The 23,090-nt window shown below is 39.0% G+C and overlaps 1 protein-coding gene across 5 annotated transcripts in view; it reads right to left on the reverse strand.

Annotated features, from left to right (window-relative positions):
- Positions 1-23,090, reverse strand: part of RAD18 (RAD18 E3 ubiquitin protein ligase) — a 71,305-nt gene that overhangs the window by 14,371 nt on the left and 33,844 nt on the right. For 2 of the 5 annotated variants that reach the window (XM_067303527.1, XM_067303524.1), the window contains exons 10-12: positions 20,520-20,654; positions 17,061-17,220; positions 4,185-4,247 (exon numbers count right to left, since the gene is read on the reverse strand). In XM_067303527.1, the coding sequence (XP_067159628.1) occupies positions 4,185-4,247; positions 17,061-17,220; positions 20,520-20,654 (358 nt within the window). Of the gene's footprint in view, positions 1-4,184; positions 4,248-17,060; positions 17,221-18,006; positions 19,460-20,519; positions 20,655-23,090 lie in introns of those variants that run through there. The other 3 variants (XM_067303525.1, XM_067303526.1, XR_010885406.1) reach the window with 2 other exon arrangements.

Genomic DNA, 23,090 nt, shown 5'->3' on the forward strand with positions numbered 1-23,090 from the left:
AGAGCAAAAAAGGAATATATAATAATTTGATTGTACCATCACTGAGAAAATTAAGTCACTGTCTGGTGACATAGAAACTATAGCCCACCATCTGCAACTTTGGAGATGACAGTGAGATATGGAAAAAATGACTGGTAAGGGGAAGACTGTTAGCCTTGACATTCACTTTTACAAAATTTCCCAGAAATACTAGCAAACAGGGTGTTTTTAAATTGGATGATAGATTGGATACTGCTATAAAATTAAGGCTAAGAGTAATAAATAAAAGCCCAAAACACAAGGCATTACATGGACAATTAAAATATGTTAAATATCCTTCCACAGGAAGCACAGTCTCATCAAATACTAGGTTTTTCTTACTAAAAGAGGCTTCAGTGAATTCCTCTCTAAAATACTGAGAAAGTATACAGTTCCCCATGGTAATAAATTACAGTTCTACCAGTAAGCGCAAGTTTGCGTTAAAAATATGTACCTTTTGCTATCTTCCTTCATCTTGCTGCAGCTACAGAACAATTCACTATGTGGCTGTTATCTCTTGGCCTGCTCCTGAGCCCTCTCCCAGACCTGTGGAGCCCTGATGGTCTATAGCTCCAGAACATCCATTGGGTGCAAGCTTCCAGCTCCATCCTCCACTGCCATGCCAGAGTAGTCACTTTGTGTACTCAAAAGCTGACTTGATTGGGTACATTTTCTGTCACTGTTTGCATCCTGCACTCCTGGTAAAGGTCACTAGCTTTAACAGCAAAAGCAGTCGAGCTCGTCATGTCAACCAGCTTTCGATATTCTTGCATCTTTGCTTAAATAGGGTGAAATAATTTTAACAGGTTTAAAAGAAATATTTTGAAAAACTGGAAGAAGTTTCGACCAAAAATTTTTAGCTTGCTGTGAAATCCCAGTTTATTATGGATAATGCAGGAAGTTTGCTACATAACCCCTGGAAATGTAGACATTGACATGGTGACGTGGCTTCAGACTTGTGAATTTCCTCTCTTTGCTTCAGGTCGCTGCAGGACAGAAAACTTTTCCATGCCAAGTGCTAACAAAACTGTTTCTGGCAGTCTGTGTCACATGCCATTCTTCCAAATAACCAGAAAAGAGTAATTTTGACCTTCCACCTGCAAGCCCTAGCATGACTCAGTTTGTTCACCAGACTCTCCCCCAAAAGCATTCTCCTCTATACCTAAGGTTTCCAGCATTCCCTGGTAAGTGCCCCAGTGCTGACAAAGGAAGCACCTGTCATTTTCACCACAGTCTGAACTTCTGCTCTTATTCCTCCTAAATCCTCTCTCCTCTCCTCCAAGATGAAACAGGTCTATTAGAGAAGAAAATTCTATGATACCGATGCAATGTTTTGTCCCCAGTCATCTAACAAAACCTGTGTTCCTCAATGGCCTTACCTCTTAGACCTGCGATCTGAATTTCACCACAGCTATTGTTTTAGTTTCTTTGCTTGGGGCCCTAAAATTAACAACTCAGGAACTTCACAGTCCCGTTTCCTTCATTTTTTGTTTCAAACTGACTTTAACAAAAGTGGCCTAAGATCTGGCCTGGTGGATTTTTTCCAAAGACTGGGCATTAGAACAGGTAATCAAGCAGACAGAGACTATCAGACAGCACAGGTTGAATTATAATTTTAGAAAAATACACACATTTAATATTCAGATTTGAGGCAGGTACAGGAGTTCCGTAGAGGCAAAGCATTTACTAAAAAAGCAACCCCTCCCACACACACTATGTCATCCTTCCCTCCCAGGCAAACATATGGCTCCCCTGTGGAGCCTGGCAATGCTTCTCTGCTCCTGGAGCGCATCCCAGCCACGCTGCAACTCCCAGCCAGGGCACAGTCTGAGCAGGCACGCAAAGAGCTACAGTATAGTCTTCCTCAGCAGGAGGTAGGAGGATGAGTAAGGAACCAGGACCACAAGAAACACTACAAAAAGCATCTGTCTCACAATCTAGACACAGCCTCAGAGTGGCACAGGAGATAAGGAACGGGCTCAGACGCATTCACAAGCAGCCTTGGCTGCTTGAATCAGACCAGCGGCAATGGACATAACCAAGTTCCGTAAATTCCTTAAGTTCCAAGCGACAACCTAGAGAGGAAAAGCTTCTTCTGACTTCTATCCCCATCCTTATCTCCTCACTCCTGTCCAGCTACCTCCCCTCCACACCCTGGTTTCTCACCAAGACAGACCATCAGGCAGAGGCAGCGCTGGCAGCAGCAACAGAAGCTTCATCACATGAATCCTGCCAAGTTACCTCAGACAGAGATGCAATTGAGAATCGCTTTCTCTCTGCAGCTGGCAAGCTCATCTTGTCAGGGTGTCTTGGCTTCTTCACGTCTTTCACTTCTCTTCAAACAGAGAATACGCCCAAAGGGACAGACATCTCCTCTCCATCTCTCGTAGGCGCATTTTCATGCCTCAAGCAGCTAATCAAAACAGGGCAGGGAGCTCCAGGCTACTGGCTGGCTCCCTAGCTCATGAGCCCTCTAGCTCTGATGGCCGCAGTCGATTTTAATCATGACAATTCAGAGCCACAGACCATTACAAAGTGGCTTTTATTCAGGAGCCCCATTCCTACTATTTCGACCAACTGAGAAATAGCCAACTAACTGAGAAATAATACTACGTGGGCAAGTCCTAATTACATAATGAGGTTACAAGTCCTCCCAGTGAGCTTGGGACCCTGACCCCTGTTTATTAGGGGCATGTATAATCATATAAGGGGCACGGAAATACGGATTCTTCAGAAAACAAGGTGTGAGAAAGGATTCAAACATTTTTATTCTAATTTGTAGCAGGCCTAACAACACCTACGTAAAAGACAGATGTGGTTCTTACTCTTTGATAAACAGTAGCAGCATCAAAAGATCATCACAAGAGAAACTGCAGACTAGCATTAAAAAAAAAATACATACAACCAAGTATTTTATACTCTAATGTCAGTCTCAATGAGTCACTTTCAGGTACTACAACAAAGTATGCTTATAAATGTCCTTCCAGGAAATACTGCTCATTCCTTCCCCAAGTTGTGGCTACTTCTACAATAAAGGTTTAATGATTACTTTCTATTCTTCCACTGATGCACTTTACTATTAGCCTCTGACACCACTGTAATCAAGGCCTTACCAGCGAGTCCATTAAAGCTCCTTATTATTCAACAGACTATTTAAATACACATTCTAAAAATTTCAGATACTACTTCTGTCATTAACTATGAATTTTAAGAGCTGTCAGTCTATTGACCACATATGTATGTAATGAATAATAAAGAAATTACATCACAGGTATTTTTTTTAAAAAGCAGACTAAGAGTATCAAATGTGATATGGTTCTCATCGCTCTAAGATCAACTACTAAAGTGAACATGACATTCAAAGAGAGATTCCAAATCAAGCAAGTTTCAGCAGTAAGGGAAAACTGTACTACTTTTGCAAACTCCATCAGTCTTGTTTCCAACTTCTTTGTATAATGATTACAAAGCTTTTCAGTTGATCTAGCATACACTATTCTAAATTTCACAATTCCTGCACACCTTTAGCACCTCCATATATACTTATCTCCCCTCCATCTTCATGTACTTCATCAGATTGTGTCAGATACCCCTGGATGGTTTCTCAGTATTTGTACAACATCTTGCACAGCTAGAACCAATTTTTAAATATTACCAGTGTATAATTTCTTAAAGACACCTCTGCCCTTCTATTAAAAGTTAAGATTTTAAAAAGAGAAAGTGGTCTTCAGACAGAAGTAAGACAAAACGAATGCTGTAATTCCCGCATGTTCAAGTAGATAGAGACGTAGAAGAGACTGACAATGATATAGCTTTAAATACAATAGAAGATTAGATACTATTAACTTTTCCATAAAAATCATTTCCTTCATCCCCTCTTTTATATATTTATACTCAAATACAGCTTAAAACAATGAGTTTCAGCTATTCATCAGGAGATGCTTGGAGCATCCATGTGTTATTTTCCAAGAGTTCAAAACCACTGACCAAAGAAACTTCAAACATATATTATGTCTCCCATGTGCATGTGGAAGGTTCCAAGATTCTGACTTTTTAAAGGCATTTGCCTCTCCTGCAGAAAGTGTGTAGAGTTCCACAAACTGGAAAAGGTTGAAAACTACTGACCTACTCTCAAGGACTTATCTTTTCCATCCATGTATTTTACTTACTTATCAGATGACTCTGAATACATCTCAGTCCCTTGCAGATCTCTCAAAATGTCTGAACTGGAGCTGTAAAGAAGAAAAAAAAACAAAAAACAAAAACAAGCTTAGGCAAATTGTTTTAGCAACACCTATACCAAAACAGGACTCAAAAAAATTCCCTAGGAGCAAAGACAGTAGAGTATGAAGATGAGAAAAAACATTCTACAAAGCATTGGCAATGGAAAAATCATTTTCAACTACCAGTACAGCTCAGGAAGTTCTGTCTCTGCATCACATAACTTCCAGAGTTATTACTAGGTCTCATTTTCATTATTTAACACGCCTGAAAATTCCTTCTGTTCACGTCTGCTTGCTGGGACGGCTGGGCAGACACCAGACAGTTTCTCTGGAGAGGATTTGTAAGATACTTTGGTTGGTAAAGTGCGACATTTACAAGATCAAGGTCCTTTCATCCTCTCTCTCAATCTCTGAACTCAGGGCTTTTGGGGTAAGCTTACATTTTGACCATTAAAAAAATTAACATTTTATTAACAAAAAATAATTTTAAAAAAGCCCATAGACATGTTAGTGACAAAAAGCCAAATTGTCAAGATCCTGACAGCACGTCAATAAAAACCCAAGTGAAATGTCTTTTGTCAGCAACCTCAGTAACTCATCATACGAATAGAGGCGGCTCATTTTGAGCTGCTCAAAGCAAGTTTTCCTCGACAAACCTATCTTCAGAAAAAAGACTCAGGTCTGTGAAGAGAGATGAAAGCATAGGCTATGCAGCGTCAGAACAATTTTCGGCAGCTGCCTGCCCCTGAAGTAAAATTCTTTGTCTGTGCATTTTGCTCCCGTATTCCTAAAACAATTTCACTGATCACCGAAAGACATATTTCATAAAGCTATTTATTTTTTAATTAAAGTAACTGATTTAAAAGTTTACTGGATGTTTTTATTAGTCAAAGGAAAAAAGAGTCTTGGTGCCTTACATACTGCAAATTGAGGTGAATGAAGACTGAATCAAACTAGACAATTTAGTGGTATTTAAGAACAATTCAAAACATTTTTCTTCACAACCTTTTTATCTGCTTGAAGAGATCATTTTATTTTTCATCTTCATACATAATTTCACCTTCTAGTGTAACATGGTAAAACAAACTATTTCTTTTCTAAATCAATTTTTATATGCACATAAAACAGAAAATCACCAGACTCATTATCAGTGCTAGACAGGTGAGAAACTTCAATGTGATATAAGGATTTAAGATGGGAAACCACCACCACTACATCATAATTATATGGCAAGAAGCTTAACTCTACCAATCTGACTAATCTAGACCTCTAGAAAAGAGATCAGCCAACTACTGTCAATGCTCAGCAATTCTTCAGGCTGTCACACTAATAAGAACTGAAAATGTCATCCCAGAAGAGTTTTGCAAGAGCATGCACATAAATTTATAAAACCTTTATGGTTTGTTTGCTTTAAACACTTAGGCCTATATAAAAATCTGAATGTATTTATCAAGCTTTTCTATATAGCAAAGAGTTATTTAACATTCTTCAGAACAGGGTTTAAATAACCATCTGGAAAGATAAGAAATAGCTGTCTTAGTTCCTGCTCCAATTACAGAAGTTATGGTTTTACGTCAGCTCCTAGGAGATCCTGTCTTAGGAATCTACTGAGGAGACCAACATGAAAAGGTTGCTTACCAGCAGTGTCCTAAACCAAGTGTAGCAGATAAAGTTCTGCTCTATCTTTTACTTATTTTATGGTCATTGTAGAGACTGCCTAATCTAAGCATTATTAAATTCAGCTGTCACTGTTGCTTCAATACAAAAAAAGCATACACACGTTTAATTATCTACAAGAATCAGCTCAGTGAAGCCAGTCAGACATTGTCACAGGCTCCAAGTTAAACATGCATAGAGATGTTTTCAGGTTTGAATCCTGTATTTTAAATATTCAGGAAATCTTCTCAAATTTGAATAAAATCTCAATTAATTGGACAAAATATTCTGGTTTTTAATCTATAAATACCTTTTACTGTGTGCTCAGTTTCCACGATACAAACAACTGTAAAGTCATCAAGTATATGCCAGACAGCAGGGTTGCAGAAATCAACTCACTGGCTGGAAAATGTTATTTTATTTTTGCTCTGGAAACTATCTTTTAAAAAGACTCCCGGCAGCTCAAACAGTCTGTACTTTATTTCAAAAGTTAAATGACAAAGCGTGTTACACAGAAGTCGGGAGATTTTAGTGTAAACCATGGGACAGCAATTGGATACCACTTCTCTTGGTTTTACTTTAAAGGTTGCACAACAAGCCCTTTGGTGCAAGACCACCACCCGACGCTTCTCACACCTAGTGCAGAAGGACTTTGTGTTGGCCACACCACATGCCATGATGAACACATTAAGTAGAAATAATTTCCAATGTTAAATAAAAACATGCAATAGGGACAGGTTTTCAAATGTTCTTCCACTCTTTCACTGGAAAAAAAAAGTCATTCGGTGATTAACGCATATTGCTATAAACGCAAGAGTTTATTACTATGAACTAACTGTCAGATGCACAGCAATACTACATGGCTCCATGTAACCAAGTCTGTTTTAAAAACCACATACTTACGTGTATTCACTTAGTACATAAGAAACATCAGAAAAACATTTATAATGTCTAAAAGTCTTGGAATTGTAGGTACACACTCAGGAGCAGAATTAGCACTTCCTGGCTAATGTCCCAAACCAACTAATCACTGTTGAAGCATGACTGACTTCTGAGTAAGAGAATGAATTTGATTTATAGAGTAAATAAGTGACTGACTTCAAATAGTTGCACAGTTACTACACCTCAGAGGGATTCACTCTTCAAGCTGAGCTCTACTAACAGCATCTAGGAAAACAGAACAGCTTTCAAGAAACCAGTAGTTTGTGACCAAAGCAACAGAAACAAAAACATGTCATTAGTTCTTAGATAACTGACATTTCATTAGTTTTTCAAAGGAATCAAAATGCCCTCAGTAATGGTATTCATGAGGTTGGGTCAGCCCTGTATCTTAACACCTTAAAAAGCACCCTACAAACACACGCTAAGTTAACAAAGTGATAAATACATGGGTTTTTATTTAGCCATAAATACATATATACGCATACAAACCAAAGAATCATTACTATGCAAGCAAGAGTACTAGTACTTCTGAAAAGTGATCCTAATTTATCACTGTCTCTCTTTTTATTCAGCATCCAGTAGTGCTATTATCAATAGCGCCACTTACACTAACCTAAAGAAGAGCAAACACAACCCAAATTCCATCCCCACGTACAAGCGCATGGTAGATCACCTGGAAACGCCAGGGCACACCGGAATCAAGGCACCCTTCACTTTTACTGCACGTGCTTAGGACAACCACATGCCCCAACTCCAGCAACAGCCCAACACTCACAGTGACCATCGGCTGGGACTTCCAGCCATCGGGAAGCTGGCCCAGAACGACTTCCAAGGCCTCATCCAGAAAATCTGACCAGATGTGCTATGCCAGGTGCAGCTAACGTGAAGAAAAGGAGCACTGCAGCTTCCCAATTGCACCTCAAAATATTAGCTAAACCAGGATATATCTTGGAAACGTCACCCCCCCCCCCCCCGCAATCTTTTGCTGGATCTGTTGCTATTAACTGGACCTCTATAGTTACACTGCCAAGCTTGCCTCTTTCCATAACCTGGGCTCAGGCACTTGTTTAGATTTCTTGTTTCATCACCAGATCAAATATGAAACATTCAAATGAAAAACATTGTAAAAAAGCATTGTAAAAACAATGTTGGACATGGAAAGTTTTGATGTCTACCATTTTTTACTTTCTAAATTTTAAAAATCTGTCCACAAACTGGAAGTCCCAGGAATGAGTCATTATCATATTACTAAATCCTATCCTGATGCTCCAGGTACATTAAAAAAATTAAGGGGCTATTTTTAGCACTTTTAGTCCCCTAAAATAGAACAGGTTTAATGCCTGAACATGATGTACTTCCTTGCCTCGAAAAAATTTAGTGTCATTATTATTTATCACTAACTTTCACTGTCACAAGCAAGACAATAAAAGCAAAAACATTTGCCTATCACTCAGAACAATAATGCAAGTTCATAATTTGCACGTGGATATCAGTTTATACCTACCAGGCTATTTTGAAACTGAGCACAGAACGTACTAGAATGAGTTACAGCCATACCTGTGATATATCTGTATATAAATTCAAATATACGTATCTTTGGGAGTACGAATGGGCTATCAATTCAAGGAGTAACCAGAGCCCCCCGACCCCGCCGTGAGCTAAATCAGCTCAGCGGGGACGCGGAAGACGTCTGGACATAGCCATGCACACAGGTGTGCACTGCAAGCCGATGCTCTCCCAGCCGTCCCAGTAAGCCCTCCGCTGCGGAATTCCTTCACACAGTTCCGTGTTCCAAAATGATCTCACTGAAACAAAGCCTTCTGCATCCAGTCTCTGCTAAACATCAATTTCTTTTACACAGATTGAGTAATTGCTTGATTTTGAGTTGAAGGAATTACATACCTGTTGCCCACATATGCAGGGAAAGAAAATCTATGTTTTTTACTGATAGAGCTAAAGTAAAAATGGCACAAATTTGAAATTGCATGCTTGGCACAGATGTACACAGACCTCACTGATGAAAAAGGAGTATGCTTCACCTGAGAAATCCCTGGATTTGGCTTTTAAAAAATATTTTTTACTCAGTATTTAAGTAGTCACATAATTTCCAACAGGACTTATTCAGCCTAATAAGTGTTTCAATAGAAAAACATGAACGGATTACTGTGCCAACCTATGTGAAAACGCACCGTCTTAAGTTAGTAAATCCACAGTTACGAAAAAAACAAGAGTAGCAGGTAAATCAACAGTTAAAGCCCATCTAACTGAACTAAGCAGACACAGCAATGAAACAGCCACGCTACAAAAAACTAAGAATTGAGTATTTCTGTAAGGACACAGGGAGCATGACATTGCCCGAGCATCATTACACACGTCAACTCAAGTCGGTGAGTCTTGTTAGGCACCAGATATAAGCAGAGGTAATTCAGCAGTGATAGGCCACATGTCTGTTCAAGCAGTGATACAACATAATATTTAGTTTCTCAGTAAATACATCCTCATTATGTTAAGAAACAGGACGTGCATTGTTTCTATCTACTATGATTAATCTTATAATAGTGACAACAGAAATAAGTTGTGATTTTTAAAAAATACAGAAGCAGCATTCCAAAATTGTTCGTTAATAAAAAAGTTGTTTAGAGGAAATAAATGCTGGATGAAGGAAATACAAAGATGAAAACACATTTTTAACTGGTTTATTAAGCAAAGGAAACACTCTTGACAACCAACTGAATTGGTATTTTTTAAAAGGAATATCCTTCAAACTTAAAGTACTTTCAGTTATTTTCCTTGAAAAGAACTCCTAATCTTTTCCTTATCACTGAATGATTAGCCCTTAAACTGAAGTAAATTAATAAAGCTAATAAGAAACAGCTACCTCATGCAGGTCACTTTTATAAATTTTAGCCCAGTGGGCCCAAACAGATCACAAAACTTAGAATACAGTTTTGTTCATTTCTGCAGTATTTGCTGCCTTTTCAGTACTACATGCATATCTACCCATACTGAGCAAGGCAAACCATGATTTCAGATCTTATTCGGATTCCAAATCCAAGACAATTTCCATAGGAGGTTCTGTCCTTTTATTAAAAATCATTATTCTACCTTAGGAGCTCACATATAAAATTCCAGATGAGTAAGTTTTTATAGCAATACTACTGAAGTCCTGGGGAAACAAACAAACAAAAAAAATCCTCTGCTTCCGTTTTCTTCAGGATTAGTTTCTACTGGGCACTTAGAGCCAACCAACTAACGGTAAACTGTTCCTTTCATGACCATAATTCATATTTCACCTTTTTTTTAAAAAAAAGAAAACACACCACCTTAAGATAGAAGAAAGCTGATGCAAGTGTGAATAACATGTCTCGTTCTAAAACTGAAAGCAGCTAACGTCTCTTTGAATTTGTTTATTTTAAGGCAGATTAAGCTCCCGCTTGGCCTCACGTCTTTAATCAGTCCACGTTGCTGTGTATCATATACTTAGCTCTGGCACGTGCAGCGTGCTTTTGTCTTGATGCTGGCATGAGAAATGAATCACGGGCTGTTTCAGGTGAATGCCCAGCAGCAAGGAACGAAGGAAACTTTCTCCACCTCCCTATCCTGCCTCCACTATCCCCCTCCCGAGACTGTAATCTCCTTGTGATAAATAGTACTAGCTTGCCGCTGGAGCGGCCACAGGTCTCGCACAACAACCAGAAGTCACTGCTTACCAGGAAGTCTTCCTTGGCTTCCCTGTACCTCCTCTTCAAACCACGTACCCCAGACACCACCCAACACTGTTTCGCATCTGTCTTTGAAACACATCAAGTTCCCTAGCCTTGGCACTTGTCCGGGATGTCCAGCGGAGGGGTTTGCTCTATATAAACCTTACATAGCTTCCACTGTATCATCATTTTCCTCAAATCTTTCCAGGCTTTCTTGGCCGTCAGTGGCCTCCTCTGCAGCTGGAGAGCACCCCTTTGAGGTTCTGCCTTCAGAAAAAGAAAAGATCTGCTGGCCTATCTTAACTGCTTCTCCTCAAGATGCTGCCTGCAGCTGGGACACCGTGCAGGCTAAAGCTCTGGATACCAGTACTATCACTTCTGTTTTCAAGGCTCAGAGACGTCAAAAAAACATAGCTCTAGACCTGGGACTGATGTTCTTCTGGGTATGTGCTATATATAATCACTTTCCTCCACAGAAATCTGAGATTATCAGCTCAAAGATTCATCTCAAATGTACTAAAGCACTAAAAAAGATAGCTGGTCCCCTGATCAAAACAGTATTCATCTACAGCTGCCACGTGGCAGCGAGGGCCAGCATGGGAAGGAGAACAACGCTTGGTTTAAGCTCAAACTGAACTGACTTCCAGGGAAGGAACCTGTAAAGCTTTTTCAGCCGTTCAGGAGAACGGCTCTCTTTGACAAGCTGATGTCCATTCAGAGGTTTGCAGAGGATTGCTGCCATCCAGTGAACTCCAGACTCTAACTGAAGCACAGCCTACTATTTCCACCTCTTCTTCAGCTGATAAAATAAAGCCCAAATTCAGCAAAGTCCATAAATGCAATAAGTGACTAGCTAAATCCAAATCTTAGGTTCTGGTCAATAGCTGCTAAAAAACCTAAAGCCAAAAAACCCTACTGACAGCAAATGAAGCCCCTTACTGGGGCAAGAAACTCACCTGGAGGAAGCTGCTGTTGCTCTGCATATTCCCATGGAAGATAGATTTATACAAGCTGAAGATATAGCACTTTTCAGATAGTATTTCAGAACTAAGTCTTTATGTTTCAATATACACCTAAATAACTTCAGATGAAGCCAAAGATGTATAGCATCTCTCCCTGCAAGTTTTCTGCACAAGTCATCATGAAGTGACAGTTTCTTCACACACCAAAATTTAAGAGACAGAATTTGTTTAAATGAGTGAATATTGTCACCATTACGTAAAATATTTTTTTTTACAGAATATTTTCCCTACATAGCTCATTAACTGGCTTATCATTGTCCCACCTAGTTTCTTTTCTAATTTTCCTATTGTGCAAGCAGTTGCATAAAACTTGGCTTCAGTCCCAGAAAATAAAAGAATGCAGCAGGACTATTTATATGGAGCTCAGAAGTTCTATGAGAGCTTTATATATGACTTCATAGCTTTGAAAAATTATCCTTTAAAAGTCACAGCTTTGTTTTGCTGTTTATTTGATATGTTACATTTTGTTCTCTTGGTGGGATCATCATCAGCTGATGGAGAAACCAAACACATTTGGGTCAGTGTTGCAATCTGTATGCATGTCCTGTAACTTGTTTCCAGCAAGTTCTGAATTTTCATTTCCTCAATTGAAGTACTGACTTTTGCATAATTTCAGCACGTCAGTGATTACTATACAACATATGAATTTCTAATATTGGCAAATGGCTCCTTCAGCTGTACAAAAAAAACCCCAGAAATTCAAATACTCATATCAAATTGACAAGTAGTAGAAATTCTTAGGAAGGAGAGAACATAAAGAATGATCAATTTACTTGCAGCATCTTTTTACAAAAGCAAGCATTTCAACTCTCTGACTAGGGATTGTTTTGTTATCTTCTATATGCTGCTCAAAGCCCTAATTTTCTTTTAATCCATAACACCAGCCCTATATTTAGGAACACTCTCTCACTAGTATAGCACGCAGATTTGGACTTCCAAATACATTTCAAGTTTTGACATTTCAATGTGACAGAAAGTTCACCCTTGTCAAAGGATATCCTCTTATTATCAGAAAGAAAATGCAAGCCTCAGAAAATCATGACTTAGTACAATAGCACAATGCTACTTAAACCCCAAAATCTAAGTCATTCTTTTTTGTTTTAATTTGTGCTATATTTATTTTCACTACACTTAATAAAACATTAACCCCACGGTAACCAGAGAGGGACAAAATATATTTAATTCTTTCATGCAGTTTATGCAATCATACCTACCTTTTATGCTCCCCAAAAATCTTAAGACAATTCAGATACACTTTAATTACTGGACATATGAACAAAGTGTACTGGGGGTATAAGTTCAAAATACACCTAGTATTTTTATACTTATCAGAATCCTCACAATTCAAAAGAAAATAATATTAAACTGTATTTATACATTGTGGGAAAGTAGGCATTCCAGTATCTATAGCCATTTCACTCTAAAAGGAAACTTTGGGGACAGGTAGAGAAGCCTACAACAAATGCAGCGGTGTGCCCACCCCCAACCTGCAACTTAATCAAGTTATTGCCTTGCCTGCATCTAAAGCACTACAAATAAAAATAGCTGCCGCAACACAAACGCTTGTTTTGCTAGCTTGTCTCTAGGTCAAATGCAGATTTATAGTAGAGAGGCATGCTTTCTCCTCCCAAACGCAACTCCAGTAGGCTGCAGGCACGGGGAAGGGAGAGAAGGACAAGTACCCAGCAGAGCAGATGAGGAGCTGCTACACCAAAGAGCCTGTGGGGCTGGCTTCCTTCCGGCAAGGGAGGCCGTGTAGACACCCCCGTTGCTGCTCCTCCTGGAGTTGCTCGTTAGGTGTTACTCATAATCGGGATTGATTCTGAAGATCCAATGAACCTTCCGTTACCACTGTTGTCATAAGTCAGTAACACAAACTCCAAGAAACGTCTTTGGACATTATTTACGTAAACGGGCACAGAAAGCATCTTCAGGGGCAGGAAATCCATAGTCCAAAGCTAAGCTGTAGACACGGCAGATCTTACACATTTCTAAGGGCAAAACAGAGACCCGGGTGTTGCACTGGCACATCAAACCTGCTGGATTTACAGAGTAGCTATAAGGAATAGAAACAGTAAAGGGGAAAGTACATTCAACAATCATTTTTCATAAGCATTTCCCCACATCAGTATTTGGAGATGGGGTGATCCCTATAACCCTTGTTCCTTTCCCTGAAAGGGCAGAAAAACACACTGGAGGGCTCTTCAGAAGAGTATGGTTTGGTACAAGGAACACGCTGCCAGCAAGAATGGTTTGGTACAAGGAACACGCTGCCGGCAAGAGAGAGCTGGCTTGCGGACACCATAAGACATCCTACGGCACTTCATCTAAGCCTTTATTGTATTACTAATGCTATCTTCATGCTCTGTTCAAAAAGAGGTAAAATCAGGTTTTTGGATGTAAAAGAAGAGAAACTACAATATGCAATGCCCTAAGGCACACTCCAGAGCCCAGCTGTAAATCAACTGAGTTTAATACACAGTATAATAGGAAAAACAAAATTTGGTCAACTTCTTGACCAGTGCAGTAGCTGGTTCTTAAGGTTAAGCAAACTGCCCTGAATTTAAATAAAAATAAATAAAAACCACAACACACACACAAACCAAGGGATATGTACACAGCAGAAAAGTAAAGAGAAAATCCCAGAGAGATTCTGGAAAAACAATTCTTTGCAGCCTCTAGTAATTCTGTCCCCATTCAACATAAGTTGAATTTAAGACTAAACCACAGAAAGCTATTAAACGTGTGGTTTTTGTTTGTTTTTTTTTAAGAAGGTCCAAACAGCTGTAATGATACCCACTGGTCTTTATAACTGCGAGATTTTGTGTTTGCTTCAAGAAATTTATGGAAATATTTCATTTGAAGAGAGGGAATACATAAAAGGAAAGAATAAACAACTCCATCTTTAGCCAGACATAATTCAAACAAATGCACACTTCCCCAAAAAATCTGCCAACGTTTCAAGAAAGCACATTCAATTTATGAGTAACAGCCAGATGCTAAAACCCCTTAGCAAACTTTCTTAGTCTCTTAGACACTCCTTCATCCAGACTGAGTTGATAAACATAAGACTGCAGGCAGAAGAAGGTAGAGTAAAAGTTTAACATTAATGTCAAGGGAGACGGACAGGGTCATTTATAATGTAAGTCATACACCAACATACTGCAGTGAAACAAAATTTAATGATATCCTGGAAGAGATACTACAAGCCCTTTCTACCTCCCAAGTTTTTCACGCTTTAAGATTAAAATTCCAGGTTTTCCAAGGTCTTTCAAGTTAGCTTGCAATTGAGAAAATAAGTAAAACAGAGAAGAACAGAACATCTTGTTTAAATTCTGGATGAAAAGCCAAGCTAAAGGCATTTATTTTGTGGAACTAGAATAACTGCCAGAGCTCTAGGGCACTTACAACCGCAGGCACAGAGAGGATGAAGCGGTTCCACCCATCGGCTGTGCACCCGTCAAGCTTGGCACCTTGCACAAGTTTGTGGGAGTTGACTTAGCCTAAGCCCTGGGGATGGGCTCCCATCCGGGGTCCTGTAGCAACAGCTACATGAACCAGATTTGATAAGTTTGTGCTGCCACACGCTTCCCCACAACTCCGTCAACCCAAGAGCAGCCATGGCCCAAGCTGCCAATTGGAAAGTTGAGGCTTCAAGCATATAACAACAGCCTTTGGAACAAGTATCATGGCCAGCTTCTCCTCCGAGCAGGTGCTAGACAGTCCCTTTCCCTGGCCCACTTAGTCTCTGAGCATCAGATCCTGAGCGGAACAGCTTCAGGAAGAGACTGTCACAACGCAGACCAGTGAGAGCCTGTAAGATCCTTCTGGGGGTGCTTCTCCTGCTCCAGGGTAGGAGTTGATTCTTGATCCATTGCTGAAAGGGCTTTAGGTACTTAAAGTCAGCAGAGCACCGGCTCTGAATCACAAGACAACGCTAAGCCAGGTGCCTGCACACTGCTCTAACTGATCTGCTTAGGCAGCAGGCTGCCTTTTACAGACAACTTCTTATATGCTGCCACTTAGTTCAAATAAATGGAAACAGGCAGGAAAAACTGATCAGAAAACAAAGAAATTTAACCCTTAATGTTCTCTAATCCCCTGAGATGATCTCCTCTTTCCTTTATTTCCCTGGAATTTCATTCACGGTTTCTTTAATATTTACCTTAGTAAAAGGCAACACCCTTAATCCCTGTGCTGACTTTTAAAACCTCTTTGTGAACAAAAATGACCGTATGTGTTGATGTTAAATCTTTCAATGACTAAATTGTTCTTTTAATAAACTGTGATGAACTAAGCATTATATTCTTTTGAACACTTGCAGAACAAGGAGGAAGAGGCACCTACTATAGTGTAATGGATGGGAAACCAAGAAATGTTATTCCTAGCTCAGCTGTTAATCTGCTACCTGACCTTCAGCTGCTTCCTGTGATTATTTTCCACTTCTAGACATAAGAAACCTTCTTCTTTATAATAATGCAGACCTGCAAAGGCCTTCTGCTCTCATTTCTGCTGTCAACAAGATAGCAAGATTATTGTCATAGCTAGAGAACAGAAATAGCTCTCTTGCTTTTAGACATATAGCAAAAAAGTTATTTTACATCTGTTTTTGATGATTTTTTTTCCCCTTTCTTCCAGCAGCTGGGGCCACAGAGTCCAGTGTTGCAAAAGGATGTTTACCTAAGCACAGATCATCTTCATCTTTGTCAATGAATACAGTGAGTAGACAGCAAACTATAATCTACGAAGCATCTTTAGCAGGTATGAACCTATCTTCAAAGACTAGAAAGGTCTTATCAGTAATAACAGCTTTCCATTAACAAAGTAATTCTTGCCAGTAAAGAAAGCAGCTGAGTCTCTTTCCAATAAAATTATCACTGCACTATCAAAAGCATAAAGTCTTGTTGCATTATTTATAAAGCTTTCCTTGATCCTTCATCTCCTTACACCAAGCAGAGGAATTTCAAGACATATAACTAAATGCTTGACGGAAGAAAAGTGAATGGGTGTCAGGACTTCAAGGTTCAGTGATGCTCTACCACTGATTGCAGGTAATTATGTAATTTAAACTATTTCTTACAGCCAGACTCAACTCAAAACCAAAATATTAAAAGACTTAGGTTATATCAGTTTTTGGAGCTCTTTAAATAAAAACCTCAAATAGAAGGAAAGAAAATGCAGTGGAAGCAAAACATAGAACATTTTTCTTATGGCTCCATAGATCTCCCGCTCACTACTTTTGTATCAAAAGGAATGGTTTTACTAACATCCCTCTACCAAGTGATTACATAACTACTAAGCAAATTCTGAATGTATTTCAGCTCTCTCTCTCAAGCAATTGAACAGCCAGAAACATGGAGGAGAAAGAATCAGTAACCACAGTTTAGGAACCCCTCCTGTGAAGTAGAACATATACTGCCCAAGGCTGCTGACACTTTAATTTTTCCATATTTAGTCTAATTTAGTGCAAATCAAGGAGAACACTCCTCTTCACTAACCTGCTCGTAGATCCTGATGACTGTGAGATTGTAGGAGAGAGTGATCTCTGGCCTTCCACCAGGGAATTAGATTCACTTCTTTTGCAGTCAGGAATTTCTGTTTTGGGTAGCTGGTCTGTTCCAATAGCTAAATCTGTATGTTGCTTTTGAATATCTTCTCCTTCCAAGAAGAAAGGCAGAGATTAACAAAAATGGCAAAGCAAAATATTAATGTTTAAATTTCTGCTGCCTGAAGATAGATTTTAAGAAAAACAAATTTTTTAAATATTTAAATAACATTTCCTCTTTCCCAATTTGCTTGCTTCCCAAAACTCTCAAAGGGTTTGATTTCTTTTCCTGCCACAGCAAAACAACCAACCAACCCCACCACTCCACAACCCAGCCACTGCCACAGAAACACTCCCTTGCTCCATTTCAAGCACAGACAGGGAGAGAAATAAAGGGTAAGGACATTTATCACCATTCAGAAGATGTGACTATACTTCAAAAATTAGCAAACACTTATGTGACAGCTCTGTTCTCTGGTTCTTGATACCAACTCACTTTATCCATAGGATAAGACCGCTTGATAGCTTGAAAGTTTTACAGATCAAGTTAAGAGACTTGTTTTCAATAGGGGAAACATTACGATTTATTTCCTAATGCATCTAGCAAAGATAAAATATCAATCTGGCAGATTTTTATTTCTTTTTAATAGGAAAAATAATTTCTAGACAATATGTACACACAAATTGTAAAGCCATTCTATTATTTCACCTTTTAAGAGATGAATGGTTCTCCCAGAAGATGACCCCCTACCTTGCCATAGAGACAGAAAATATAGACTAGAAAGTATTGTATGGAAAGATAAATTGCTTTTACACCCACTCCACAAATCTTTCCAAGTGAAAGTTATTTAACTAGAAAGTTGCAACGAATATTAAAACCATGCTGAGACTCAACTCACTGATAATCCTTATTATGGCAGTTCACACAAGTCTTCTGTGCATCCTCATGAGCCAAACTATATTCCCCTACTCAAACCCCTTCAACTCGTCTGCCTCTGCAGAAACGATTTCGACAGAGATAGTCAAACAGCGTCGTAGCTCCAGTGTGGAGGGGCTTTGCACACGTGGAATTCAGCCAGGGTTTGCCCTCTCCCTTCCCCAAAACGTGTAATTAAGTATCAGGAGCAAATTTTTGTCAGCAGTAAACACACAGCACATTACAGCGAGTCAGTTGTCCAGCTAGCGTAACACATCACAGCTCTCCTGAAATCACCAGACTGAAAAGAACAAAGACCATGTGCAATAATGCAGCCAAAAACAGATGCATCAAAAATATTTATCAAATTCTTACGGTGCTTCCCCTTGGACAAAGCAAAACCCTATGTTTAAAAATTATAAGAATATATAACAGCAGGAACATCAGAAATTTGAAGATGCAAAGCGAGGCCACATAAGGCAGTAAGGGATAGTCACCTTCAAAGCATCATCAAAAACAGAGCGAGATTTTGAGAGCGATTTAAATTAAATCAACTAGTACTGCAGTAGGAGGCAATGGGAGATAAGTAAGGTTTAAAAATGTGTTTTAATTCTGTACTATTCCACTATCTACTTCTATGAGAAACCAAATAAAGTAGTAAGGAATGCATATAAGGCTATTTCTCTTCTCAGGAGCGATGCTTTCAAATGGCAAGTCAGACCACTGTTCTTTTTCTTCCTTGCAACTATTCTACTTTCCAGTTTAGTAAAAGACTAATTGCTGTTAATAAAAAAAACCTGAGGAAATAAGCTTTAGGCATTTGTTCCCTCCACTTACAAATCTTCTTGGTTATTTGCTTTTTTTTTTTTTTTTAAACGGTTACCAAATAGACAATCAGGTGCAGCTGTTTGGCATAAAACTAGAAACTGAAATTTCAGAGATTATGGGAAGCTCAGTGTACAAAAAGTGTAATGAATATTTTGCAAGTCTGTCAGAAGTTGTGATCGCTCGTACCAGGCGTAACCAAAATCCCTTCTTGAATCAGATGAGATGGTATAGTCTACGTAAGTCAACAAGATACGGAGTGATACACCTGATACAAATAATGATGGCTTTTTATTTTCCATTTGAGCACTCTCTTGGAAAAGCTATGTTGCTTCACTTCAGCTTCTCAAAGTCTGCAGTTCAGCATATGAAGGGAAAGGCTACATAGAAGAGACAAGCCCAATAATTCACAGTAGCCAATCTCTCCACAGAGCACCACTAGAAATTAATATTTCAAAGTCTATGATCCCATTAATTAATAATCTATTGCTTCTACCTCCACTATAGAAGAGGGACATCACTGCAAATTAAGTCAAACAAGATAAACTCTGTCCTTGAGACTCCTTAGTTTTTACCATTCACATGGAAAGGATTATCCATTGCACCGAGGTCTGCATGAAATGATAAGGATAAAGTTCATATTATTATATTGGTATTTTCATTTATTTTTATTCTTGAGAGCTCGGCTAAAGGGAACAGCTCTGGAGACAACCACAAGCCAAAGATTAAGGAGGGATTTGTGAGAGCTGATGCAAACTAAACTCCCATATTTTCCCAAGAACACAGACAATAGCATATCCAAATCAGGTCAATGAAATTCTCTCCGAAATTCAGTATCCTTCGTACATTATAACTCCACAAATATTAGGCTGAGGAATGCTTTTCTACACCACACACTCAAAGATGAATGCACGTTGCCACAACAACCAATAGCATAAAACAAACGAGAGTGGACAAGCCTATAGGGAACGAATCAGTGGCACACGGGGTTTTTTATTTGAGGCTGTGGGCAGTGAGGATAACAAACATTTGCTGGATTTTGTTCCCAGCTCATAAAGCATATCTGCCTAACTGAACATGCAAGTTGTGCATTTTCACTTTTCACTGTGTTGAAAGATACAAACACAAAATGAACTGAATTAAAAACAGCAGTGGCATCATACTGTATAAACATTCTAAAGGAAACTGAAAAGTTTTATTCCTTTAGTCTCAGGACAAATACATACTTGTCCCAGTCCACACAAATACTTTTGCAGATCCCAGTACACTGACCCTCTATCACGTTTATGACACAGGAAAGCTGGAACTAGCAGGCAATAATCATTATCACTTTCCCTTCAAAGACGCAGATTGTCACGTGCCTGCTCTCAGGGATTTTGTTAGATTTGGATGAGAACCTATGATACCATTTCAACCAGCTAATTAAAATATACACCAGAAGTAAAGCAGATCTATACATTCCCATTAAAACCAGACAAATCACATACTTATTTTATGTTGTGCTTATATATCATGTTAAATCAATGTCAATCTGTTTAGGGTCTGTGATTTTTATGGATTTTTCCCTTAAAGACTATGGTAAAAGAATGACAGGAGGAAAGAATGTTTCTTGGGGATATCCACTTATTAGTGCACAGGGATAGGTGGATTACATTAAACAACATTACTAACCTGTGTCTGTTGGCAGTTTTTCAGCAGTGGCTTCTTCCCTGTTTTGAGCGCTTTCCGTTTTCCTCTTACCGCTTTTCTTCCACCGATTATTTACTTGATCCACTAAAAACTGAAATTCATTTCTGTGTTTGTTCCCTGAAACATAACAGTGCATTATTGTACAAAAACCAAAGTGATCAATGTCACAGGACTCCTAAAAGTATATGAATTTAAAATATTTGTTACAGGAAAAAAAAATAAAATAAAATAAAAGGCTTATCACTGCAATTTGCTAAGTGTTCTACTAAACACCCCAATGCGAGTCTATGCTTTTACAGACTAACCCAGGAGTCAAGAACACTTGCACAGATGGAAACTTAACTTTTGCACAGCATCTAGCACAATCAAATTGCCAATTAGCATATTTTAAAGATTCACCACACAGTAAACACCATGGAGGAAAAATACAGGCCTGCACTGATGGTACCTGTCTGAATCAGGATGTAGTGCACACAGCTTACTGGCACGATTAGCAATAAGAGCGAATTTTTCACTTCTGTGCCACTCATCCAAATCCAAATGGGCAAATAACTTACGAAAACTCATCAGCTTTGGATTGCCAGAGGCTTGTGTAAGCGATACTAGCAATTTCAAAGCGTTTTGCAGAGGAAAGGTAAGTGCATGTTCCCGATGCCAAGCTACTCAGCCGTACCCTAGTGCAACCGGGGGGGTGGGGGAAGCGGCTACAGAAACCGGCTCATCTCTCCTGCCCTCGCAGACAGGCTTTTCCAGTGGAAAAGGGCAGAAAATAATTGCAGGTGACCTTGAACTGACTTGCTATCTTTTCACACAGTCAAAGAACACACCGCCACAGCTGCTCTCAAAGCGTTCAAAATACCCCCTGGACCAGCCAACACACTGAACTACCTGTAGAACTGCTTTTTATAATAAAAGAAAATTATCACTAGGAAAATTAAAACAACGGATTTTCAGCCTAAATACACAAACGATAACTTCATAGTAACATTTCAACACCATCTTCCCTTACCAGCCCACAGACCCGACAGACTTGCTGCTCTGGTTGACAGTAAGGGCCCCCAGTTAACTGCAGCGGTATCCTACAATTCCACATTTAAACTTTCTATACCACATTTCTCCTTTAGGGCTTTGGAAATTATAGCAATGGCAGGACTGCAACAGAGCACTTCACAAAAGTGACAATCTCAGTAGACTGTTCCCTTCCGCTATCCTATTTTCTGAATAAAACCATGACTGTAGGGACACACTCCATTAAGTTTTACAAAGAATAACTGCAAAGATTCCTTTGATCTGTGAATGAAGACAAAAAAGTTACCCAAGACTAGCAAATAAAGGGAATTTTACAGGGAAGCAAGACTGCTCAGTGCTTCACGGTGAAACATTTGATCAACCTTCAAAATCAGGTGCCTTTGAAGTAGGATGCAGGACAGTTTTCCAATGCCAAAATCTGCTGTTCAGTGCTAAGAAATGGAAAGAGCTGTGTATTCCTCATAGGAGGGAGAATTCAACAAGCGTACAACTAAGTTACAGTACACACACACGGATATATATAATGCACATACTTGGAGAACTGTAATACACACCAGCTGTTCGGACATATCCGTATTTTATATAGCAAGACCTTCTTCAGTTAATCCATGGGGGGGGGGGGGGGGGGGAACAAACACACACACACAGGCCTCAGCGGACCGTGATGCAGCAGACATGACAACACATGCACATTAATACTGTTCTTTGTCAACATCATTCTTTTTGTCTATTCTAACAGGCAATGGGAAAATTTAACAAGGAAAACAGAGTTTATAGAATTTCTCTTTTGGAAGTTATCCATGTCTGAAATCTCACTACCTGATATACTTCAGCAGAAAGTGCAGTTAACTAGCTTTAGAAATAATGAAATTCCTCTTCATGAAAGAGTGAAATTTATTCTGCACTGATTTATCTTACAGTTGTAATTCATGAAATCCAAAATCCCAGTTATTTGCTTTTTGAGAGACTTTTGACTATGTGACTAATCTTATTAAAAATAAGATCCAGGGAAAGCATGTGTGCCCCAAAATGCGCTTTCCCAAACAATCTAGTAAAAGTAAAAAAAAGATGTTACCCCCCCCCCCCCCACACACACACACCCTGCTAACCTGGCTGCCATACGTTATGTTTTAATCATGTAATACTAGAGTATATTCTTCCAACTAGAGAGAAAGAGTAAAATTTCATGACTATTCTGTTACTTGCTTGAAAGTAGCATTGGATTTTTTCCCCCATTTTTGCAATAAAGCAATTTCTAAAGTCCTTGTATCATGCTTATGCATTTTGATTCGGATCACCTAACCACAGTTAACATTGCTGTTTTGTATATTCTTTGCACTTGCAATCATTCAGCATGTTTTAAGCAAGCCTCTGGTATTCAGTCAAAGCAATGTTGTTTCTTATCTAGATACTTTAAATTCTTTACTCAGAGGCTGGGAAAGTAAGAGGTCTCCTCGGACAAATTACATAGATTATTACCTAATATTTGCTGCGTACGAAGAGAACACATTGTTTTTCCTACAG

The sequence above is a fragment of the Apteryx mantelli genome, chromosome 12 (assembly GCF_036417845.1).
Source record: "Apteryx mantelli isolate bAptMan1 chromosome 12, bAptMan1.hap1, whole genome shotgun sequence".
NCBI lineage: Eukaryota > Metazoa > Chordata > Aves > Apterygiformes > Apterygidae > Apteryx > Apteryx mantelli.